Below are 19,089 nucleotides of genomic sequence, written 5' to 3' on the forward strand. Positions count from 1 at the left end.
AGGTTCAGACTGGAGTGTTAGGAAGCAAGGTTGGGCTGGGAAATAACTGAATTCGATTTTTCACATTTGTGAACTGAGGAGTAGCTCTTGGAAAGGGAAGGGAGGGGGAAGTACGATGGGGGAGAGTCAAATGGAGGATGCCACTTACAGAATGTACGAGACAAAAGTAGCAATTGCAAAGAAATGGCTTGCTCCTCTCCTCTGGTTCACTTCCCACTGCGATTCTTGGTGGTCGTGTCCTTCCTGAGGTTACAGGATAAACAAACCTGGTGCACGTTGTAAAATCCTCACCGTGAGGAGCTCCCGGGGCTTCAAGCCTCTCTGGGGCTTTGCTATTTGGCCCAGCTAAGAGGTTTCATGTGTGTTGTTGTTGTCCTTTGCCCTCAACCGTTTAACCCTTCCCTCTCTTGAAGCAACCCTTCCTTCAAAGAAACCCACCCCACCTCAAGAGACAGATTGTCCCCTTCTTTTATCTTTCTCTTTGGAAAACTGACCCAGGCCACACGAGGCCTTGAGGATATTCCAATCTTCTAGCCACCAGTCTAGTTCAAGAAAACTGGGGAGGGGGCCAGAGACCTGGCTAGTGCAGCCCCTGAGGACTCCAGATGAATGCTGCTTCAGGAAGGACCCAGCCTGGGAAGTCAAAGAGGGAAAGCAATTTGGGCTAAATTAGCTGAAGATCTTTTAGGAAAAGAAGCAAAGAGCTTTGGTGAAGCAATTTCTTGCAACAATGAGATTTTACTGGATTGAAAATGCAGTTGTTAACTTTGAGTAAGCAAATTTTACCCAGAGGTCCAGGTATATGACAGTTAAAAGAAAGAGAAAGTATGTTGATAAAAGCGGAAAGGGCAGTTCCCTCCTGGATGTTTCACGTATAACTACAAGTATAAGGTCTACCTGAGACAGAAAAGTGAACAGCTTCATTCAGACATTGGGGAAAAAAAAACATTTTTTTCTCCCTTTAAATCAGCCTTTAAGAAAACACCCAAATAAATGGGCTTATTTGATGTGTAAAATATGGCTCTCTTTATGCAAACATATTTTTTTTCAGCTGAATAAAAATAGGAGCAACTTTGTTCACATAGAAACTTATTTTTTAATATTACAATACCAGGATCCTCTCACATTTTATATACAATATGTCACTCTACACTTAAAATATATTTCTTAGGTTTACATATAAAATGAAAGTACTAAGATTATTTACAAAAAATACATTCAATATCACTAATATGTAAATGCAACTTTGTTTTAGACAGGAATGAACTTCTTTTGAACATGGCACAAAAGAATCGCCGTAGTAACAGTAAATATATTACAAAACCAACCAAACAAAAACAAAGTAAGCCTTCTAGACCTAACCCACTCGCTGTTCCAAAAAGAAAAGCCCAAAGCCGACAGGTTTTTCTCATCTGAGCGTGCACAACAGTTTCGGAGAAATTTCTTTGTGAATTTGTCTCCTTCCCTTTCATAAACTCCTCGGTCTGGGTTCCTAATTAATGAAATATGACCTAATCTAAAGGATTAGGCGAAGGAGGGAGAGAGGGTGGGATCTTCCTGCTGCGTGGAGAACATCACACACACCGGCTCCGTGTTACTTCTCCACCACCTCCTCCACGCAAGGGAGTTTGCATTCCTCCGAAGAAATGCTGTCCACGATGGAAGAAAGGCACCGAAGGCTACTCGAGGCCGACGAATCAATGCTTGCCCCTCCTAAAAGCAGAAAACACACACAAACAGCAAAGAAGTAAGAAGAGGCAACTGCGCGCCCTGCTCCAGGCCTCTGAGGCAGCCGGAGAGAAGTGACCCCGCGCTCAAGGAGCGCACTTCTCCCAGGGCGCGTCCCTGCTCTAGCTCCCAGCCTTTTCTGTCTCGAACGAGCACCCTGGCCCCCTCCCGGGGTGTTCCCTAGCACAGCCCAGTACCCTTTCTTTTACTTTACCTTCCTTGGCAGTTATCACGAGCCCCCTGGAATGATCCGAAACACTTGGCCACTGGGAGCTGCAGGTGCGCAGGAAATCCGCACCCTCAAGCTGGAGGAAAACCAAGGCAGCGGTAGATTAGGAAAGAAACATCAGTTCCGAGGGTGGGGGTGCCTTTGTAGGGGTGTCTCCCTTGCTTCCTCGGTGCGCATATCCTGCCTATCGCAGGTACCCCGTGTTCACGGGTCACTGGGGGTTCATTAGAGAGGAAGCAGGAGGGGCGGGCGAGGAAGGGGGACAGGAAAGGAGACCGACCAGCTGGAGGTTAAGGCCCCGAGGAAAGCGTCTAATTAGCCTTTGCATTCCCCTGCCCGGGCAGCATCTGGGCTTACATTCTCTTGCTTGGGTCTGTAGCTGAAGGGGTCCACCCCTAGCTCCTGCATTTTCTCCTGCTGATCCAGCCGGTGCAGCAGGTCCTGCAGCCGCTCAATGTAGCTGATGGCGCTCCGCAGAATCTCCACCTTGGGCAGCCTCTGGTTGGGGTTGGCCACAGTCCGCCGCTTCAGTGCCTCGAAGGCCTCGTTGATTTTCTTTAGCCGCCTCCTCTCGCGCAGGGTGGCGGCTTTCCGTCTGTCGGTGGGGGCAGATTTTCTCTTACATGTCTTGCAAGCCCAGATCAGACACTGGCCGGGGCAGTGGGGAGGCTGTAGGCCTGGGGGCGCCAGGACATGTTCCTCTCCGCTGCTGTCGCTCCCAGCTTCCGGGGGCATTTGGTCCTGGCAGGGTGATAGGGTACCATCACTCCCTGGGTACAAAGGAGAGCCCTCTGCCACTTCTAATGGCTGCAGGGTAACATTTTCTCCGTCCAGGTAGAAGAAATAGGAGCCAGTTTCAAAAAGGTCCATCATCATGTTCTCCTCCTTGGCCTCTGACTCGGGCTGAACGGGGTGATGGGCTCAAAAACCCAGAGGAACCACCCAGATGGCATTTAATTAGTGCGGTGACATAAGTTGCCCCAGCTTTATATATAGTAGCTCCTGAAACTCAATCCAACTTTTAGCTGTCATAGAGCATCAGTCTCCCAATGTGATTACAGCCAGGGCTCTGTAGAATATCTAGTTTGAAAGAAAACTGAGAAGTGTCACCCCCCAGAATGATGTGACAATCTATATGCAGAACAGGTTAAAACAAAATAGAGAGGATACCATAATTTAAACAAAGACTTGCTTCCATTTGGGACAGTTTATATGCTAACCTGCTTACAGGACAACTTCAAAACAACTGGGGATTAACATGGCCCTGTTCCCCTCCCCCAGGCTCATCTGAATTCTAAGTATAGACCCATGATGAAAGATTTCAAAGGCAATAGCCATTGCTCCGAAATAGCCTGGTTAATATTTCCAGAGTGGTTCAGTTCTTTTCTCTCCTGTCTGTCAAAAAGATGCTATTCCTGTGATTAAAACCATTACAGTCCTTCAAAGGTTATACATGACTTTCAGGCTTCAGCCTCAGTAGCAGCAGGTAAATCTCTTTTCCTCTCTTTTAATAAGGCTGTGAGATGATTTGGGAGCTGGAGCGGGTGGCTGAAAGGTGCTCAGATTCCTTCCTTGACTATCTTTTTTTTTTTTTGGGGGGGGTGGCAACCAAAATCTGAATTCTATACCCCTCCATGGTGGAGCAGTAATACCTATGAGGTGAGGGGCGGGACAGAAAATGTGGATGCAATACATGTAATAATTGTGTTTGAAAATAGTTTTAGTGGAAATAAGACTCACACTAAAGCTAACTGATATTTCAGGATTCATTGTGGCCCCTACTCCAAGGTGCCTCTCTAATGGCTCCTGGTCTACACATTGTGCACAGTTTCTTCTGTCCTGTACTCACTATCCATTGACTCTAAATCAGTTGCCACAGGGTTTAGATGAGAAAGGTAGCAACTGAGGCAAAGCCAGGAAATAGAATTTTTAATTGCAGCTGTCTGTGGTCCAATACACACACAAGTATGGTTGTTGGGGAGGCAGCACAATCTAAGGATGAAGTGCAGGGGCCCTAGATTCAAAGAACTCCCTTCAAGTCCTAGCTTAGTTCATTTCTATTTATGTGTGCATGGGTAAGTGCTAGGTCTCGATTTCTGCAAGAGATGACAGTGGTTGCATTGTAAAATTTTGGGGAGGATTTGATCAAATGATATCATGCATGTGATGCATATAACCTTGTAATATCTGCTTGATGACCATTAGTGCATAAGGCTATGTCAGGGCGAAGGCCATTTCTTATGAAGGAAATAAAGCACAGCTATTGCAGAGGGCTCTCTCTCTCTCTCTCTCTCTCTCTCTCTCTCTCTCTCTCTCTCGTTTGTTATTGTATTCGTTTGTTTCCTTTTTAGTTTCCTTCCCTTCCCCTTTCCCTTTCCTTTCTCTTTTTACTTTTCTTCTTTTCCTTTTCCTTCCATTTCTCTTTCTTTTATTTTCCCTGTTAGAGCCCTGGAAGGACTCCTTCGACCTGTAAGTGGCTTTTGGGAAACAATCAACTTTGGTTTTGGCCTTTATAGTCAGTACCTGAAAAACTAGATGGAAACCAAAGGTCTTCTTATTCTACCCCAAGCAGTGACAATTATAGGCTTTGTTCAATATGACTTCCTCTTCTTCTTTGTCTTGTTCTTTTTTAAAAATGAATAGAGTGAAGACAATGCAAGAAATCTATGGTCAGATAATGTAAGAACTAGCTACAGTTTTGAGTCAAGTCACTTATTCCAGAAGATGATTCTTCATAGCCTCTTTCCGTAGAGCCACAGACTTGGGGTGCTAAGTTTTGACATGTTGGGCTGTTTTCGTTATTGTGCAGCTGAATAATTCCTTATCAAGTTTGAGAATCAATTTTAGGTTTTTGAACAAATAGGAAGCACAGGGAAGAACGATAAGAAGCCAATACTCCTTTTGTGATATTTTCTCCTATTTGTATCAGTCCTCTGGTTGTGCTACAGTGAGCAGTTAAGACTGCAGATTGAAATCTCCAACAACTCAGGGTATAGTCTAACATCCATTATGGAAAATTACCCTGTGCTCTTAACCATATTCTATCCTGCCTCTTATAATGCGAAGACAATTTTAAAAGCCATTTTCTAAACCAGTAAAATTGAATAGCATTATTGCAAAGATTACTAAGATAACAATAACTGAAATTCATTTATTCAACATTTTTTGGGTACCTACTAAGTGCCAGATAGTGTCCGGGGTGCCAGGGACAAAGCACTGAAAAGTGATTCCTTTCTCATGGAGTTTGAACCCGGAAGGGTGAGTGAAATTGACTATTGGGAGAAAAAAAAAAAAGGAGAAATAGCCTTGGAATTGGGGTGTGGATGGTTTAGATTACAATCATTTTGAGCCTGTGACGACTTAGTCAATGCTAATATCTCAAATTCTCATTTTTTTAACCCATAAAATTGATACAGTAACAAAAGACATCATACTGTCAAAGATCATGATGAAGAAGATATTTATAAAAATGTGAAATCAGTTCAAAAATGTATACTCTATAAAAGTACTTTTTTTTACTGAAATTAGGTATAAAGAACAAAATTAAATAGAAAAACTATTGCAACTAAGGAATTTTGTTGCTTGGATGATAGGAGTGACATTTAAGGTAGCACCATTCGTAGACTCACCACTGATTTTAAGAGATACTGGACAGATTCGAAAGAGTCTGCACATCAAGAACTGCTAAAGAATATGAAAGTGCACTCTTTCCCTTTTATTTTCCCCTCCTTTAAGTGTCCCCAGTGGAGAAACAGTTAAGTTCAAAATGTAGAAAGAAGATTCTAGAAAAAAGTAGAAAAAGCTTTGGGGCTCTGATTAAGAACAACCTCCCAGACAAATGTGACATTTCTTTATGTAAATTCAAACTTTGCTGTTGAGTTGCCTTTACTTATTAAATTACAAAGCCCCTTTCCAACATTCTGTAGAACTCAGTCCAATAAAATTATGTTGTTGTTCACCTTGGTTTAAACAGATTTTTTCTCTCTTTTGTTGTTGTTTTGGGGGTGGAGTAGGGTGGGAGGAGAGAGAAACAAAATGCCAACTTGGGAAATAACCACCCTTTATTAGATTAGGTAATGGGAAAATATGCAATGATTCCAAACAACAAACTAGAGAACTTCTGGAACTCAAACTGTTTACAAAATATGAGATGCCTGTAATTGCAATTCCATTATTTCTCAGTAGAACTTGGGAGACACAGATCTTGACAAGTGGTCAAAACAGGTTTATGTAAACTGAAATCCTCCAGGCTTTAAATAGTTCAAATATGTTTTAAAAACTTATGGAAAAGTAAATCATAATAAGAGAAAAATAATATTAAGTATTAATCAATCACTTCAGGGGCCTAGTTCATTCACAACAAAATCTGAAACTAGGTTAGTAATAGAATTGAGAGTTTTCAAATAGTTTGCCACCCCATTATTCTTATTTCATGCTTAGCTATTTGTAAATGCATTTTCTTCTCATCTCCACAAACGTTTGAATATGTCCAGTTCTTCTCTCTGTGAAAAGGAGTGGGAGGGAAAGGATTATGGCAAGTTTAGTCAGTGGTAGATTTTAGCTCTGAGCCTTTCGGAGAGTGGTATATGTGGTGGAAAAACAGAGCGTTGGAGTAAGACAGAATCTAATTCTAACCATTCTTAAATATATGTTCCAAGCCTCAGTTTTATAGGAGATCAAATGGCATATGCAATACATACATCACAGGCTTGTTGTTAGCATAATATAAAACAATATATATTGAATCCATGACATGGAATAATTCAACAGATGTTAATTTTTGTTCTGCCCCTACTCAATTCACAAAGCCTCTCATTGAAATAACCATAGTGAATTAATTGAAAAACCTAGAATTGGTGACACAGATGTTTAAGATAAATTTAGGGATTTATTTGTGTTAGTGGTATAATGGAATAATACTGAAATTAGTGACCCCCATAATAGTGTTTCATTTATTTATGCCCTCAACAAATTTCCAGTATACTGGGAGACAGACACTAATTTAAAAAATCACCCAAAGAAATAACTGAGCTAAACATTTTGCAGTAAAGTGTATAACAATAGTTTGTCCTGAATGGGAAGCTTAAGAAAGGATGGTTTGGGGACAGAAGTTCCTAAGATGTTGGGTATTTCCAGAGAGCAAAGTTGAAGCTTTGTGTGTGTGTGTGTGTGTGTGTGTGTGTGTTGTTTTGTTTTGTTTTTTGTGGGTTGGGACAGTGATGACAGTAGGAGGAAGCTCAAGGACAAAACAGACAGAAGAGAGTTTGTCAGAAACTAGCAAAGAGATTTTTGTGGCTTATATCTAAGGGATATGACTATATTGTTCTATAGTTGAGTTCAAAGAAAGAAGTTTCAGTGATAGCTGAGCAAGTAGAACTGAGGGCTAGACAGAAAATGATGATACGTTTTCAGCAGTGAAAAGAGGGAGAAGAGAGAAAAGGGAATAGAAGAGAGGAAGGGAGCTGGAGGGAGGAGAAGAGGAGAAGGAGCAGAATTGAGTCCAGCCTGCAGATAGAAGAAGGATCAACTAGCAAGGCCAGTGAGTAGACCTAGAGAATAGAAGGTGAAAGGAAGGGCCCGCTGACTGAAAGAGAAAATTTGGGAGTCAGATTAATGCTTTAAACTTGTGGCAGCTATATGAGTAACATGAACCCATGCACCTGTAACTTACCTAATCTGCAGACAGTGTGTGCCCAAAGATTCCCAAACACTGTGGTAAAAATAGTCTTGCATTTAGACTGACAGAACATTCGAGTCACTTCAGAGGACATGGGGGAGGGGCACCAACCAAGCAGAGGTAAAGGAAAGATTTTAAAGGCGAATGCTTTGCAGTCTCCAGATGGTGGCAGTAAGTTATGCAGAGAAATGGGGCAGGACCTGCACTAAGAAAGGACTTTGGTTTCCAGGCCTTCTGTGGCACAGCCCTTTTAAAACAGCTCCAAAGAAATAAGTCCACGAGAAGCAAAGGAAGAACCAGAGGGGCTGCTCTTCAGATCTTTCAAGAAATATGGTTTTTGTTCTTTGCTGTCACCAACGATTCCCTTCCATCTGGGAGTAGAAAAAAAAAAAAAAAGTGTGTTAAGTTTGCGTACTAGCTGCAAAATGCTACTTAAGGAGGCTGCCGCTCATTTCTTATTTTCTAGACATAATTTCCAGGGAAACAGATAACGAATGCTTCTCTCCCCGAGAAACATCCATTCCTTAGTGCTTAAAAAATTAAGTCTTTTTCATAATTCCTCACTGTTCCACGTTTTACTCTCAGATTTACGAATTTTGAGAGTAAAATTTGTGAACCAGTAGACTCTTTCCATGTTAAGTTTTGCTTCCTCCTAGGTTACCAGCTGACATCGGTTTGTTTAGGACGGGTACCCAGGAGCCCCCATTTATGCCCTAAAATTGTAAAAATCCCAGGCAAGTCAGAATGAGTTGGTCACCGTACTTCCTAGAAAAACATGATAGAAGTTTACAAATATCTATTCACCAATAAAAACAATGAACAGAGTACAGGATATATAAAGTGGACATTTTTCTTTAAAAAAATTACAGTGGTTACAAATGCAGGCTTTGATGTTAGACTCAAGTTCTAGGTCCAGCTCTACCACTTGCTAATAGTTAATTTTAGGCAAGCTATATAACTTCTCTAAGTCTCAATTAATTAGTCGATAAAGTGGAAATAATATTACCTTATAAGGTTTTTTAAAGATTAAAACAATGTCAAGTGAAACACTTACTGGATAGTGTCTAGCACATAGTAAATTCTCTATACAAATTAGTATTTTATTATTTTACTTTTGATTGAAGAAAAAAATTACCCTTGTACATATTGCCTCAATAAATCATACTCTGCTTATTTTGTTTTCTATAAGAAGAAAAATTTTATATAATGTAATATTGCACAATGTAAATTTTATATTACATGATTTTAAAAACATAAATATAATACAATATTATGTATATATTGTCTTTGTCACTCAAATATTACATTAAAAAATTTCCATGCTAATACACTTAATGTTTAAAATGTCACATAAAATGATTTTTAAAATGTTGTTTATATCTTTTAAAAACTAAATAAATTGTGATATTCGGATGGCCCAAATTACAGTAGCGTCTGGTGTTACTAGCTTGCTAAGCTAAACAGATGTCTCTAGCATAGAATGGTTAGCCAAGTATTTTGTTACTGCCCTCCAACTGGCTGGTTATGACATATTGTCTAAAATAGTTGGTGCTTTAATGCCTATGTCAGAGCTCACTATGACAAATAGTCACCACTGTACAAACACATTTATTCCATAAAGTTTTTTTCACTGGTTTGGAAAAACAAAAGTTGTTTAATCAGACGTATACACATTTCACACTTTTTCTTCTAGAAGCTCAGGCATTTTTGCCTTCAGATAATACGTTAATTTTGAGGATATTAAGTAATACAAAAATACCAAATGTTACAATATGTTTAAATCACATATAATCTGGAGCTTCTTAAGTATATACATTACATGTTTAACATGTCACTAGTCACATAAAAATTAATCATATTTAGTTTTATCTTCCCTGATTCATGATCCGAGCTAGATGTTGCAATTGGTAGAGCCTTACTATGTAATTTCACAATGTAAGTATCATCTTTCTATTAAACCATTTAAGTAGATTTTACATTTTCTTGTATATAAGTATAAACTATCATGAGACTTCAGTTTGACAATATGAATTCAAGAATTGGTGCTTTTAGAATATAGAAGAAAATATAAATGTCTTACTTTGTAAAGCTATAGCCATTATTTAGCCATTATTTCACTCTGAAAACAAAAAAAATAGCAGGCCTGGTATTGAAGTGATTTAAATGAATGATCTCATTACATGTTCCCAATGTTTTACCAAGTATATTATATAATTATCTTCATTTTAAAGAGAGAGAAACAAAGCTAAGAGAAATCAATCTACTTGCCCAAGGTCACATGCTTGTAAACTAAATCCTGTCTCCTCTAACAGTGACTTATATAATTAAAAAGTTCTTATTCTGAACCTCCTTACAGTGACCAATAGAAGAATAGTCTTTGGTGAAAAAAAAAATCTAGAGCAAAGTAATTTAGAGGAACTTTGAGTGTTTATTTGCCCACTTTCAGGGTACCTTGTACTTCTCTGGCCAAAAGAAATACTGTTGATAGGTGTTTTGCTTGTTTGTTTTGTTTTGTTTTTCTAGTAGAGTTGCCCAAAGTGACAGCATTGATAGCTGTTCACTGAGAGTTGGACCTGCATTCTGTCCCATTGGGAAATAATGATGCAGTTGTATTTTCCACGTACACTGCCATGTACAGGCAACCTGTCCCAGAACTCACAAAACCGATGCTCTAATCAAAATGCTTGAAACCCATGGCATTATTCATTATTTAAAAACATACAGTAAGAAGCAAATGGAAAAAATATGGAGTAGTTTAATATTCTTAGGATAGGGTACAAATGGGATAGTGAGACCGTACTACCCAAGTCTTGAGTTACACAATGCTCATATGTCCTGTCTTTCTCCCTTCTCCTACGCTTTGCCCCACTCTGTGGTAGTTACAATCCCGAGGATTGAGGGATTTCAGCAGATGGAAGTTGTATGGGACCAATACACAAATGCTCTGTACACCTACTCAAAAGCTATGTGTTATGTGCCATTGAGTCAGCTCTAACTTCTGACGACTGTGTGAATGAGTGATGGTCCATAGTATCCTGTCCTCAACAGCCCTGCTCAGCTCCTGTAGACTCATGCCTGTGGCTTCTTTTATGGAGTCCATCCGTCTCCTATTTGGTCTTCCTCTTATCCTGCTGTCTTCTATTTTTCCCAGCATTATTATGTTTTCTAAGAACCTTGTCTTCTCATGATGTGCACAAAGTAGGACAGCTTCAGTTTTGTCATTTTTGCCTCCAGCCATGATTCAGGCTTAATTTGTTCTAGAACCCATTTGTTTGTCTTTCTTGTGTTCCTGGGTATCTGTAGAGCTCGCCTCCAAAACCATATTTCAGGTGATTTTTTTTTCTATCAGCCTTCTTCACTGTTTAACTTTCACATCCATATATATTAATTGGGAATATGAGGGTGTAGATGATCTTAGCTTTGATCTCTGATGCCATATCTTTGCTCAAAAGCTGTAGCTCACCTACTATAATCCATTGGGCAGTATGGCTGCATTAATGTGGTCCAAAATGAATTTCACCAACGAGTGGTCAATGTAAGACCTCCTTAATATTGAGTGTCTCGGATGTATTTGATGATTCGATGCTTTATTGGCCTTTCATCCCTTCTTGTGTTGACAAGCGTAGGCTATACCTATTTTATCTATGTCTAACATGTTTTCCAAGTCATTTGCTTTTATATTTAGTTTCATCTATTCTCATTGTTTTCTCCTCTATTCTCTATGATAGAAATAAATATTTTTAAATAACAGAAAATGTATATTCTTTATATGCTTGTCAGTTACAACCGCTATTTCTTGATGTTTTTAGTTTCTGACCTAATTTCTTTGAATTCTTTAATATAAATCTGTCTTTATAAAAGTTTAATTTCTCTACTTTTTATTTGCCTCTGTCCATCCATTGTTTTCTGCTTACTTTTGAAAGTTGCTATTTTATCTATTTATAGTCCACAAACCCAAACCTATATTCCACACATAGTTTATGTACCTGCTGGAGGGAAACTATCACTTCCTACAATCCTCTTGGATTTTTATATTTCATTTTATGGTGTACACATTTTTAACTATTTAGCAACAGACCCAAGTTTATTTCATCATTTCTTCTCTTTGTATTTACTATATTTTTTAAAACTTTCAAAATAACTTTCTGTTTAAAAAATGCATCCTCTCAAATGTTTTTTTAATTCTATGAATTAAAAATATTTCTTAATTCTATTAATTTTAAAAGAGCACTTTTAGATTTGTAGAAAAATTGAGCAAAAAGTTCTGAGAGTTCCCATAAACCCCCTTAGTTCTTCCTCCACATAAAATATTTTTAATATCCCCCTTTTATTCTCATTCTCTTTTTCTATCTGTTCCTTAATACTCCTTCATTTTGTGCAAAATTTTGTGTTAAATCTAGAAATACCTATGTATTACTTGCTTTCACAGATTTTCCAATCTAATTAAAGATATAAGATGTACCTTCTGAAGCAGTTACATAACAGTCCAAATTAGTATATAGTAACATTCCAAAATGAATAATGTAGGGAATCTGGCATGAATGAAGGGTTATTTGAATGAATGGAGGATCTCATGGAAAGGTAGGATTTTTTTTTAAAGGAGCTAGAAAGATGGGCCGGATTTGGATGGGAGATGAATATGAAGGACAGGACATGACCAAACTGTGATGAGAATGACTGGTAAGACCTAAAAATGTAAATATTGTGAATATTGGGGTTCATCTTACATGGAATGGAGAATCATTAGACATTTTTGAACTTATAAAATGGCATGCTTCTATTAGTCTTCTATGTAGATTTTTTTTTTAGCATCTTCACATTGTCTTCTATGAAGATTTGTAATGCTACCTACTGTGGAATGGGAGTAGGAGCACCTTTTCAAACAGGGCATCACATATTTTGAGGGTAGCTCTTTTGAATTATTGAGACGTATAAATGCACATGCAGTCAATGAAAATAAAGAGAAAAATAAAACAAATACTGTTCTTATCAACATCTACAAAGGAGCATGTGAAAAAAGGCATTTCAGGATATTTTGGAAGAGCTATTTTTTTAAAGTACTCTATAATTTCCATATGCTGAAATAAATTAAATTTCAATATAATTGTTTTGACATATTTGGTTTATTAATGTAAATTAAATTGAAGTTTAACATATTATTTCATATAAACCATTCATAAAGAAAGCCTTTAAAAGTTCCCTTTAATATAATGTCTTCCTAAGAAAGAGAGGAATACTCTTCAAAATTTCAATCAGTATTAATTATGCTTCTAGTCAAATTGTATAATCATAGGGAAAATGTTTGTTTACTTTTATTACTATTCATTTATTAGTTGACAGAATAGAAGATTTAATTTGCAATGGGGTTACTATTGACAAAGGCTAGAACTTAAAAGATTTTGGCTCCAAATATTTCTAAACTCACTCAGAAATAAGATAGTTTAGGCTTGAAACAATCTTTTCATTCTCAAAATGGTGAATGTCTTTGGTCCAAGAATTACCACATCAGGCGAGGGTAGAATTTCTTTCTAAATTTGTGTCCAAGAAAACAGATGATCATGTGCTGTTGGAGATCAAGAAAATAAGGTGCTCCCATAGCCCATAATAAGGCATTATTTTCTGCTAAACACAGACTAATGCAGACGGTGACAAGCATGACTCCTATGATGGATATCTGGTAAAGTAAGTATGATGGTCTTTTTATACAAACAAGGGTTCTATTAACATGGTCTCCTCAATTCCACTTCTCACTTCCAAATCCTCTAGGAAGTGACACCAACGGTCCATTAATTTCCTTTCAAAAGAACTCTTCTTTTCTCTCAGCTGCTATCGCAATTTAGTATTTTACAAACTCTTCTAATATGGCTCTTTGTTGAATATTCTTTCTGTGTTCAGAACACTATATAACACTAGTACCTTTAAGTATGTCACAGAGTCATTAGTGCAGTTTGCCCCTTGCTTCATTATCCATTCTCACAGAGGGAAATGTCAGCTTGACCTCTTCAAGAGTGAAAAGAGCAAAATCAATTAGTTCTCTCTACCAAGACTTAATGGTCTTGAAGGCAGTAAATCCAGGCCATTGCTTCCTTTCCTAACCTGCATCCTTCCACACACCTGATGTGAGTAGATCCAGTCGATCTCTAGTTATAAACTACTTCCAAAAAAAAAAAAGTCTTTTTTTTTTTCCCTTCTCTGATTGGGAGGTATGTGTGCACATGTTCTGTGAGTGAGGTCATTTCAGTCAAGACTGAAGTACTAACAGATCCCAGGAAACAGAATAATGGTTGTATCCTTTTGTGAAATATGGTCAACCTCGCTAATTTTTATTCGTGATTAGGAAACCCCAGCATTTTGAGGAATAAAGTACAGAAAAAAATGGATAATAAAAGGAATGGCTGTGGATGAGTATAATATTTGCTTTGTAATAAAATGAAGTTGTACTGTGCAGTGGTAAGACTTTTCCATGGCACAACAAGCTCTTTTCATGTGTGTCAGTTTTCGTTTTGGGTTAGTGAGAAACATCACATCACAAAGAAAGAATGCAAGCATCAAGGGTTGGACTTTACCAATCTGTTGTGCTGTTCCTGGAAATTTTTGTATTTGAAGTTTGCCAAAAGGTAGCCATTTTTTGTATGTGTTGTTGCTATGCTTAAAAATAAGTGTAATAAGTGATATTTGATTGTTTTTATATTATTTTTCCCATTTTATTCAGATCAATTAATGTGGTTTAGTCTTAGATTTTGGATTGTTATGATGTAATAGCATTAAGAACATATGCTACTTTTTTTAAAGAACTAAGTAATTTCAAGATATAGCTAGACTTCTTATGTTTCCAACTTTATTTTTACTTCTTTGAGGGTCTGGTATTTTATATAGCTTTCTAAAACTCCCATAACAGAATATTTTTTTCTTTAATCTTATCCATTTCAATTCACCAAAAAGCTTATTTTTTTCTGACTTTGAAGAAAATCCCAGTCTTCTTCATGGGATAAGTTATCTTTTGAAGATTAAAGTGATGATTAAAATCAGCTTTTGGACATATGATAATACTATAATACTATTTTTGGCAGTGAAAGAGTTTTATAAATACATTATCTTAGCAATAACTGCAGCCACAAGAAAAAAATGAAGCACGATCTTGTAAGATTAGTGTAAGCTTTTCTGAGGGTGCAGTAATTTAGCTCTACCTTACAAAGTGGGCAGAAGACTCTTCTGGGGCTCTGAGGCTCTGGAGCTCTTCATAGTCTAGCAAAAGGCAAATGATAGAGAGAGAGAAGTGGGAAGAGGAGGAGTGAGAGACGGAGGACTAGAGGGAGAGAGGAGGGAGGGAAAGGAAAGGCTAGAGGGAGAAAAGTAGGGTTGTGAAATCATTCTGAATCCAAATTTGACCACTTTAAATCAATGCTTTAAAAAATTACAATGTTTTGAAAATAAAAACATAATTTGGAATTATTTAAAATGCTTAGCTTTACTGGATCGACACAAAAAGCCTTCAGGTAAAACATTATTTTAAAGGTATGCTTCCTTGGAGTAAAATTTGGTGCAAAAGCACAGAGTCACAGAAAGCTTGGAAGCCCTTGATGTTGCCTTGTATACGCTCCTATTTCAAAGCAATGACTGTAAGGAAATACCTATTTGTGGAGCATGGGTCATCGAACTATACCCATTTTTCACAACTGTCTCTTTACATATCTCATATTGATTACAGTATCTGATGCTATGAAGACTCATATCTAAGCATTTTTCACATTGCCCTATGATGTTTATTTGTTCATATCATCCACTCCACAGGGCAGGGGTTGTACAATCAGTGCTAGGAAGACAATCTGGTGGAAAACAGGTACTATGTAATCTTTGCTGTGCGAATTAATGAAGGTGATTATGGTCAAATCCCTCATTCCTCTTCTCTGAGATAGAATGGCATTTTTCCTTAGTAGATACTGATTTCTATTTTGGATTTGCATAAATTTATTGGTGCTTTAACAAAAGATGTGTATCTAGATCAGGTCAAGATACAATGCTCATTTACCCTCTTTGAAAGTAAGTCTCCAATTTTTGCTTCCGTAGGAGTTCCTGGAAACTTTGTGGGACCAGAGGCTCACTACTCAGAAAAGCTTTTTATAGAAAGACTTTGTTTTGTTTGTTTTTTTGTAGCTGAAATTGCTAAGCCTTAGATACTAAGTCTAAGAAATTAATTGCTAAGTCTGGCTGTCACAACCAAATTAGAGTTCCCCAATTTTGAGTTCAGGCCCTCATGGTATGTTTATAAGAAGAGAGTAGTAGGATTGTTTATCGGCTGCTCATTTTAAGAGTAAGTTACTTGTTCCTGCTCACCCAGGTCCTGAATCCCTGGCCTTTTTGATGTTTCTGACCTCTCTGTCAATGACAGTCACTATTTCACCCAGCTGGTCCCAAGAGTGAGCCTCAGGACAAGTGGTTACCTGTCCCTTGGGCACTCTTCAGGACATTCCAGAAGTTGATCTGTGTTGCTGCCTTTTTATCTCTTGAACCTTGCTCCAGACTTTATCTCTTGAACTCTTGATCCAGACTTTCTTGGGTCCCCGAAGGTTGTAAGAACAGTATGAAATCCAGCATTGGAAATAGTAATCCTTAACTCCCTTCTTTATATTCTTCAACTTTCTTCTTTATAGTCTTGGCTTTATATAAATAAACATATTTTAATTTACCTTAAAATAACTTAATGTTGTGAACCCATTTTTAGTCTAGTAAATCCTCATTTAAAAAAAAACGGTATATTTAATGTTACGTACTGGGTAGCCCATTGATAAAAAGACTTTGAAATGGTTACGGTAGCCTATTAAGGTGCTATTGAAATAACCAGGCTTCAATAAACCTCGTAGAAAAGAATCCGTAATAATGCAACACTCAGCAGAGCAGTCTTTTCCTTTCAACTGACTTAACTTAGCAGATTTTTGAAAGGATGTACTTATTAAATATTTTTTATAAGTGACAGGTAATTAAAGCCAAAACTTTGCAAGCAAAATGGTCATACTTCTAGCCAATGTCATAATCTCACCAATTATCTGATTAGGTATCTTCATTTTGGTGACTATGATCAGAAAGCTCAGTGGGAAATGTTAATAATAGTTATTCTTGGGAACTGGAATTTTGGTTGATACAACTTTTATAAAGATTTTTCTTTAATTAAAAACATTCTGTAAGCATTTTCTACTTTTATAATGAGAACGTCAAATAAACATGATTTAAGAAAATAAAAGCAGGCACCTTGGCACAACTAGAACTAATATCTGGTAAATAAGACAGAATCTTTTTTTAGGACGAGGAAACAAGGCATGCACAAGATTTGCAGCAAAGTTCTCTTGATGCTGATCCAGGGGTATTGAAGGACTATAAATGAAATTTCCCTAGATAAGGACTAAATTCTTCCCAGAGTTCAGAGTGAGGCAGTTTTCTGGTTAACCTGAATTGCTTCTGATGTACAGAAATGAGGATCGTGGGAGCAGGGAACCAGGTGGCTTGTTCCAAATTATAATCTTATATTATCTGGGAAATTCAGTTATGTGAAAAATATCTTTCCTAACTATATTGAGTTATGTTATGTGATACTTTAATTACATTTACTGGACTGGAAAGTAAGGTTACTTAAAGTAGCTTAATAATCTAAACTTCAGGTTTTGATTTTGGGAGATAAATCTTTGAATTTTTATGAATTTTGGAGAAAACGTAAATGTTTCACATTGGGGTGGTAGGATCGACTGGGCATTAGGAGTTGGGTGAATGACCTGAGGGGGCAACATTATTTAGTGTCTTTAAAGGAAAAAAAAGGCCATGAAGCATACTAAGCGTTATTCTCTCCAAAATTCATTTTGGTTTAGGGTGAGAGGGTTAAACTTAGAATGATTTCATTTTTTTCCTAGCAGACAATTTCTCTACATCAGTTACTGAATAGCATATCTTTTTTCGTTGGTGGGTGATAGTTCCTTACTGACATACTAAAATCTTATAACATGACCTGTGTTAGAAAATCCTGTCTCTTTCATTGAAGTGTTGTTTGCTTCTCATATCATTAACACACTTTAACTTGATTTAGATAATAAAACATTTTTATATGTAAAAGAGTTTTCCTATCATCATACTTCATACTCAATTTTTTTATCCTATGTCTCAGTAATTTATTCTTCCAAATGAAATTAAGAATTTAATTTCTTATATTTCAAATTTGATATAATCTAATACTATTAACATTTTTAAATTGGCATATTAAACCTATGAAGTAATTTGAGAAGAAACATGTTCGTTATAACAGGCTTCCCATACCAAAAAAAAGAAAAAATCGTATTTCAGATTTCCATGTTTTATAGTTTTCTTTAGAAATGCCCTATAAGTTTAACCTCCTGGTGTTTTATAACATTTGGACATTATCAGTGAATTAATTTTTCCCATTGTATCTTCTCACTCATTAATTGGCTGTTTATGGTTGTCGTGCGGGGGACCCTGCTCGCTGCACCATTTGTCGTGCAGGGCGGCCTGCAGGGTCTCTGGTCCCGCTCCCCACATAAGAACGCAGGATATGGTGAGGCCAAAAAGGAACACCCACGGAGCCATAGGTAGGGGAGTCATACCACTATGGTCTCACTGGAGGCTGGGTTCACTGGACGTGCGACCTGCTGTCCGTTTTTCTGCCAACCGACGGAGGACTCTCTTCCACTCTCCTCGGCTCTGCTCCTCTACTCTCCTTGGCTCTCCTCCATAGCTGCAGCAGTTATATTAGTGGCTAATTGGCTAACTGGCTACAGCTGACGGGCAATCAGCCACAGCTGATGGCCATCTACTACCCGAGCCAGCACTCCTCCACGTGAGGCCGAGAGCCTGTAAACTACTTTCTGGGGCTCTGTCCCCACAATGGTTTTTGTGATCACCTGTATGAAATAACTTTTTATAGATAAAGTTCTGAATTTTTTACTGATAAACTTTTTCACTATACTTATTTGTATCTTCTAGGTATGCAATTTTTTTTGTACCAATTAATGGCAAATTTGACTTGGACTGTTATTTTTGTTTTCATTATCATTGCTTTGGTTAGATTAGTGGTAATATACTTTTGGTACCTGATTTTGATATTTTTTTGCCTTTAAAATTTCTCTGGTACCCTTCTTATTTAAAGCATTAGTTCATTCATTCACTCAGTTAACAGTTATATAGTACTCTTAAGAACTAAATAAGTGAAGGGGAGATATATAGTGATATATATATATATATATATATATATATATATATACACATATATAGATATGCATATATATGTATATATATATACATCTATATATCATCTATCTATTATCTCTATGTATTTATCTATCATCTATTTATCATATATGTATCAATCCACACATCTATTTATCTGCCTATCTTCAGGAAATGAGGGATCATTCAACCCTGCGTGGGTGTCTCTTCTTTGAGTCTGGCAATGAAG

The 19,089-nt window shown here is 37.4% G+C and overlaps 1 protein-coding gene and 1 long non-coding RNA gene across 2 annotated transcripts in view; one reads left to right on the top strand and one right to left on the bottom strand.

Annotated features, from left to right (window-relative positions):
- Nucleotides 1-726: 726 nt before the first annotated feature.
- MYF6 (myogenic factor 6) lies at nucleotides 727-2,921 on the bottom strand. The gene is made up of 3 exons (XM_019751258.2): nucleotides 2,315-2,921; nucleotides 1,943-2,033; nucleotides 727-1,713 (listed from the first exon to the last, which is right to left on the bottom strand). Exons 1-3 carry the CDS (start codon nucleotides 2,831-2,833, stop codon nucleotides 1,595-1,597), a joined length of 729 nt encoding a protein of 242 aa, XP_019606817.1. The 5' UTR covers nucleotides 2,834-2,921; the 3' UTR covers nucleotides 727-1,594.
- Nucleotides 2,922-3,339: 418 nt separating this feature from the next.
- LOC109457983 (uncharacterized) overlaps nucleotides 3,340-19,089 on the top strand; it is a 33,258-nt gene continuing 17,508 nt past the window's right edge. The window contains exon 1 of the long non-coding RNA XR_012493909.1: nucleotides 3,340-3,443. This is a non-coding gene — a long non-coding RNA (uncharacterized LOC109457983). The remainder of the gene's footprint in view (nucleotides 3,444-19,089) is intronic.

The sequence above is a fragment of the Rhinolophus sinicus genome, linkage group LG02, assembly GCF_036562045.2.
Source record: "Rhinolophus sinicus isolate RSC01 linkage group LG02, ASM3656204v1, whole genome shotgun sequence".
Taxonomy (NCBI): Eukaryota; Metazoa; Chordata; class Mammalia; order Chiroptera; family Rhinolophidae; genus Rhinolophus; species Rhinolophus sinicus.

Excerpts from the sequence above, each read along its gene's own strand:
- MYF6 (XM_019751258.2), bottom strand. The coding sequence starts at position 2,833 with ATGATGATGGACCTTTTTGAAACTGGCTCCTATTTCTTCTACCTGGAC. Across the intron at positions 2,034-2,314 it reads ACAGACCCAAGCAAGAGAAT|CTTGAGGGTGCGGATTTCCT; the intron begins GTAAGCCCAGAT and ends GTTTTCCTCCAG. Across the intron at positions 1,714-1,942 it reads CGTGATAACTGCCAAGGAAG|GAGGGGCAAGCATTGATTCG; the intron begins GTAAAGTAAAAG and ends TTCTGCTTTTAG.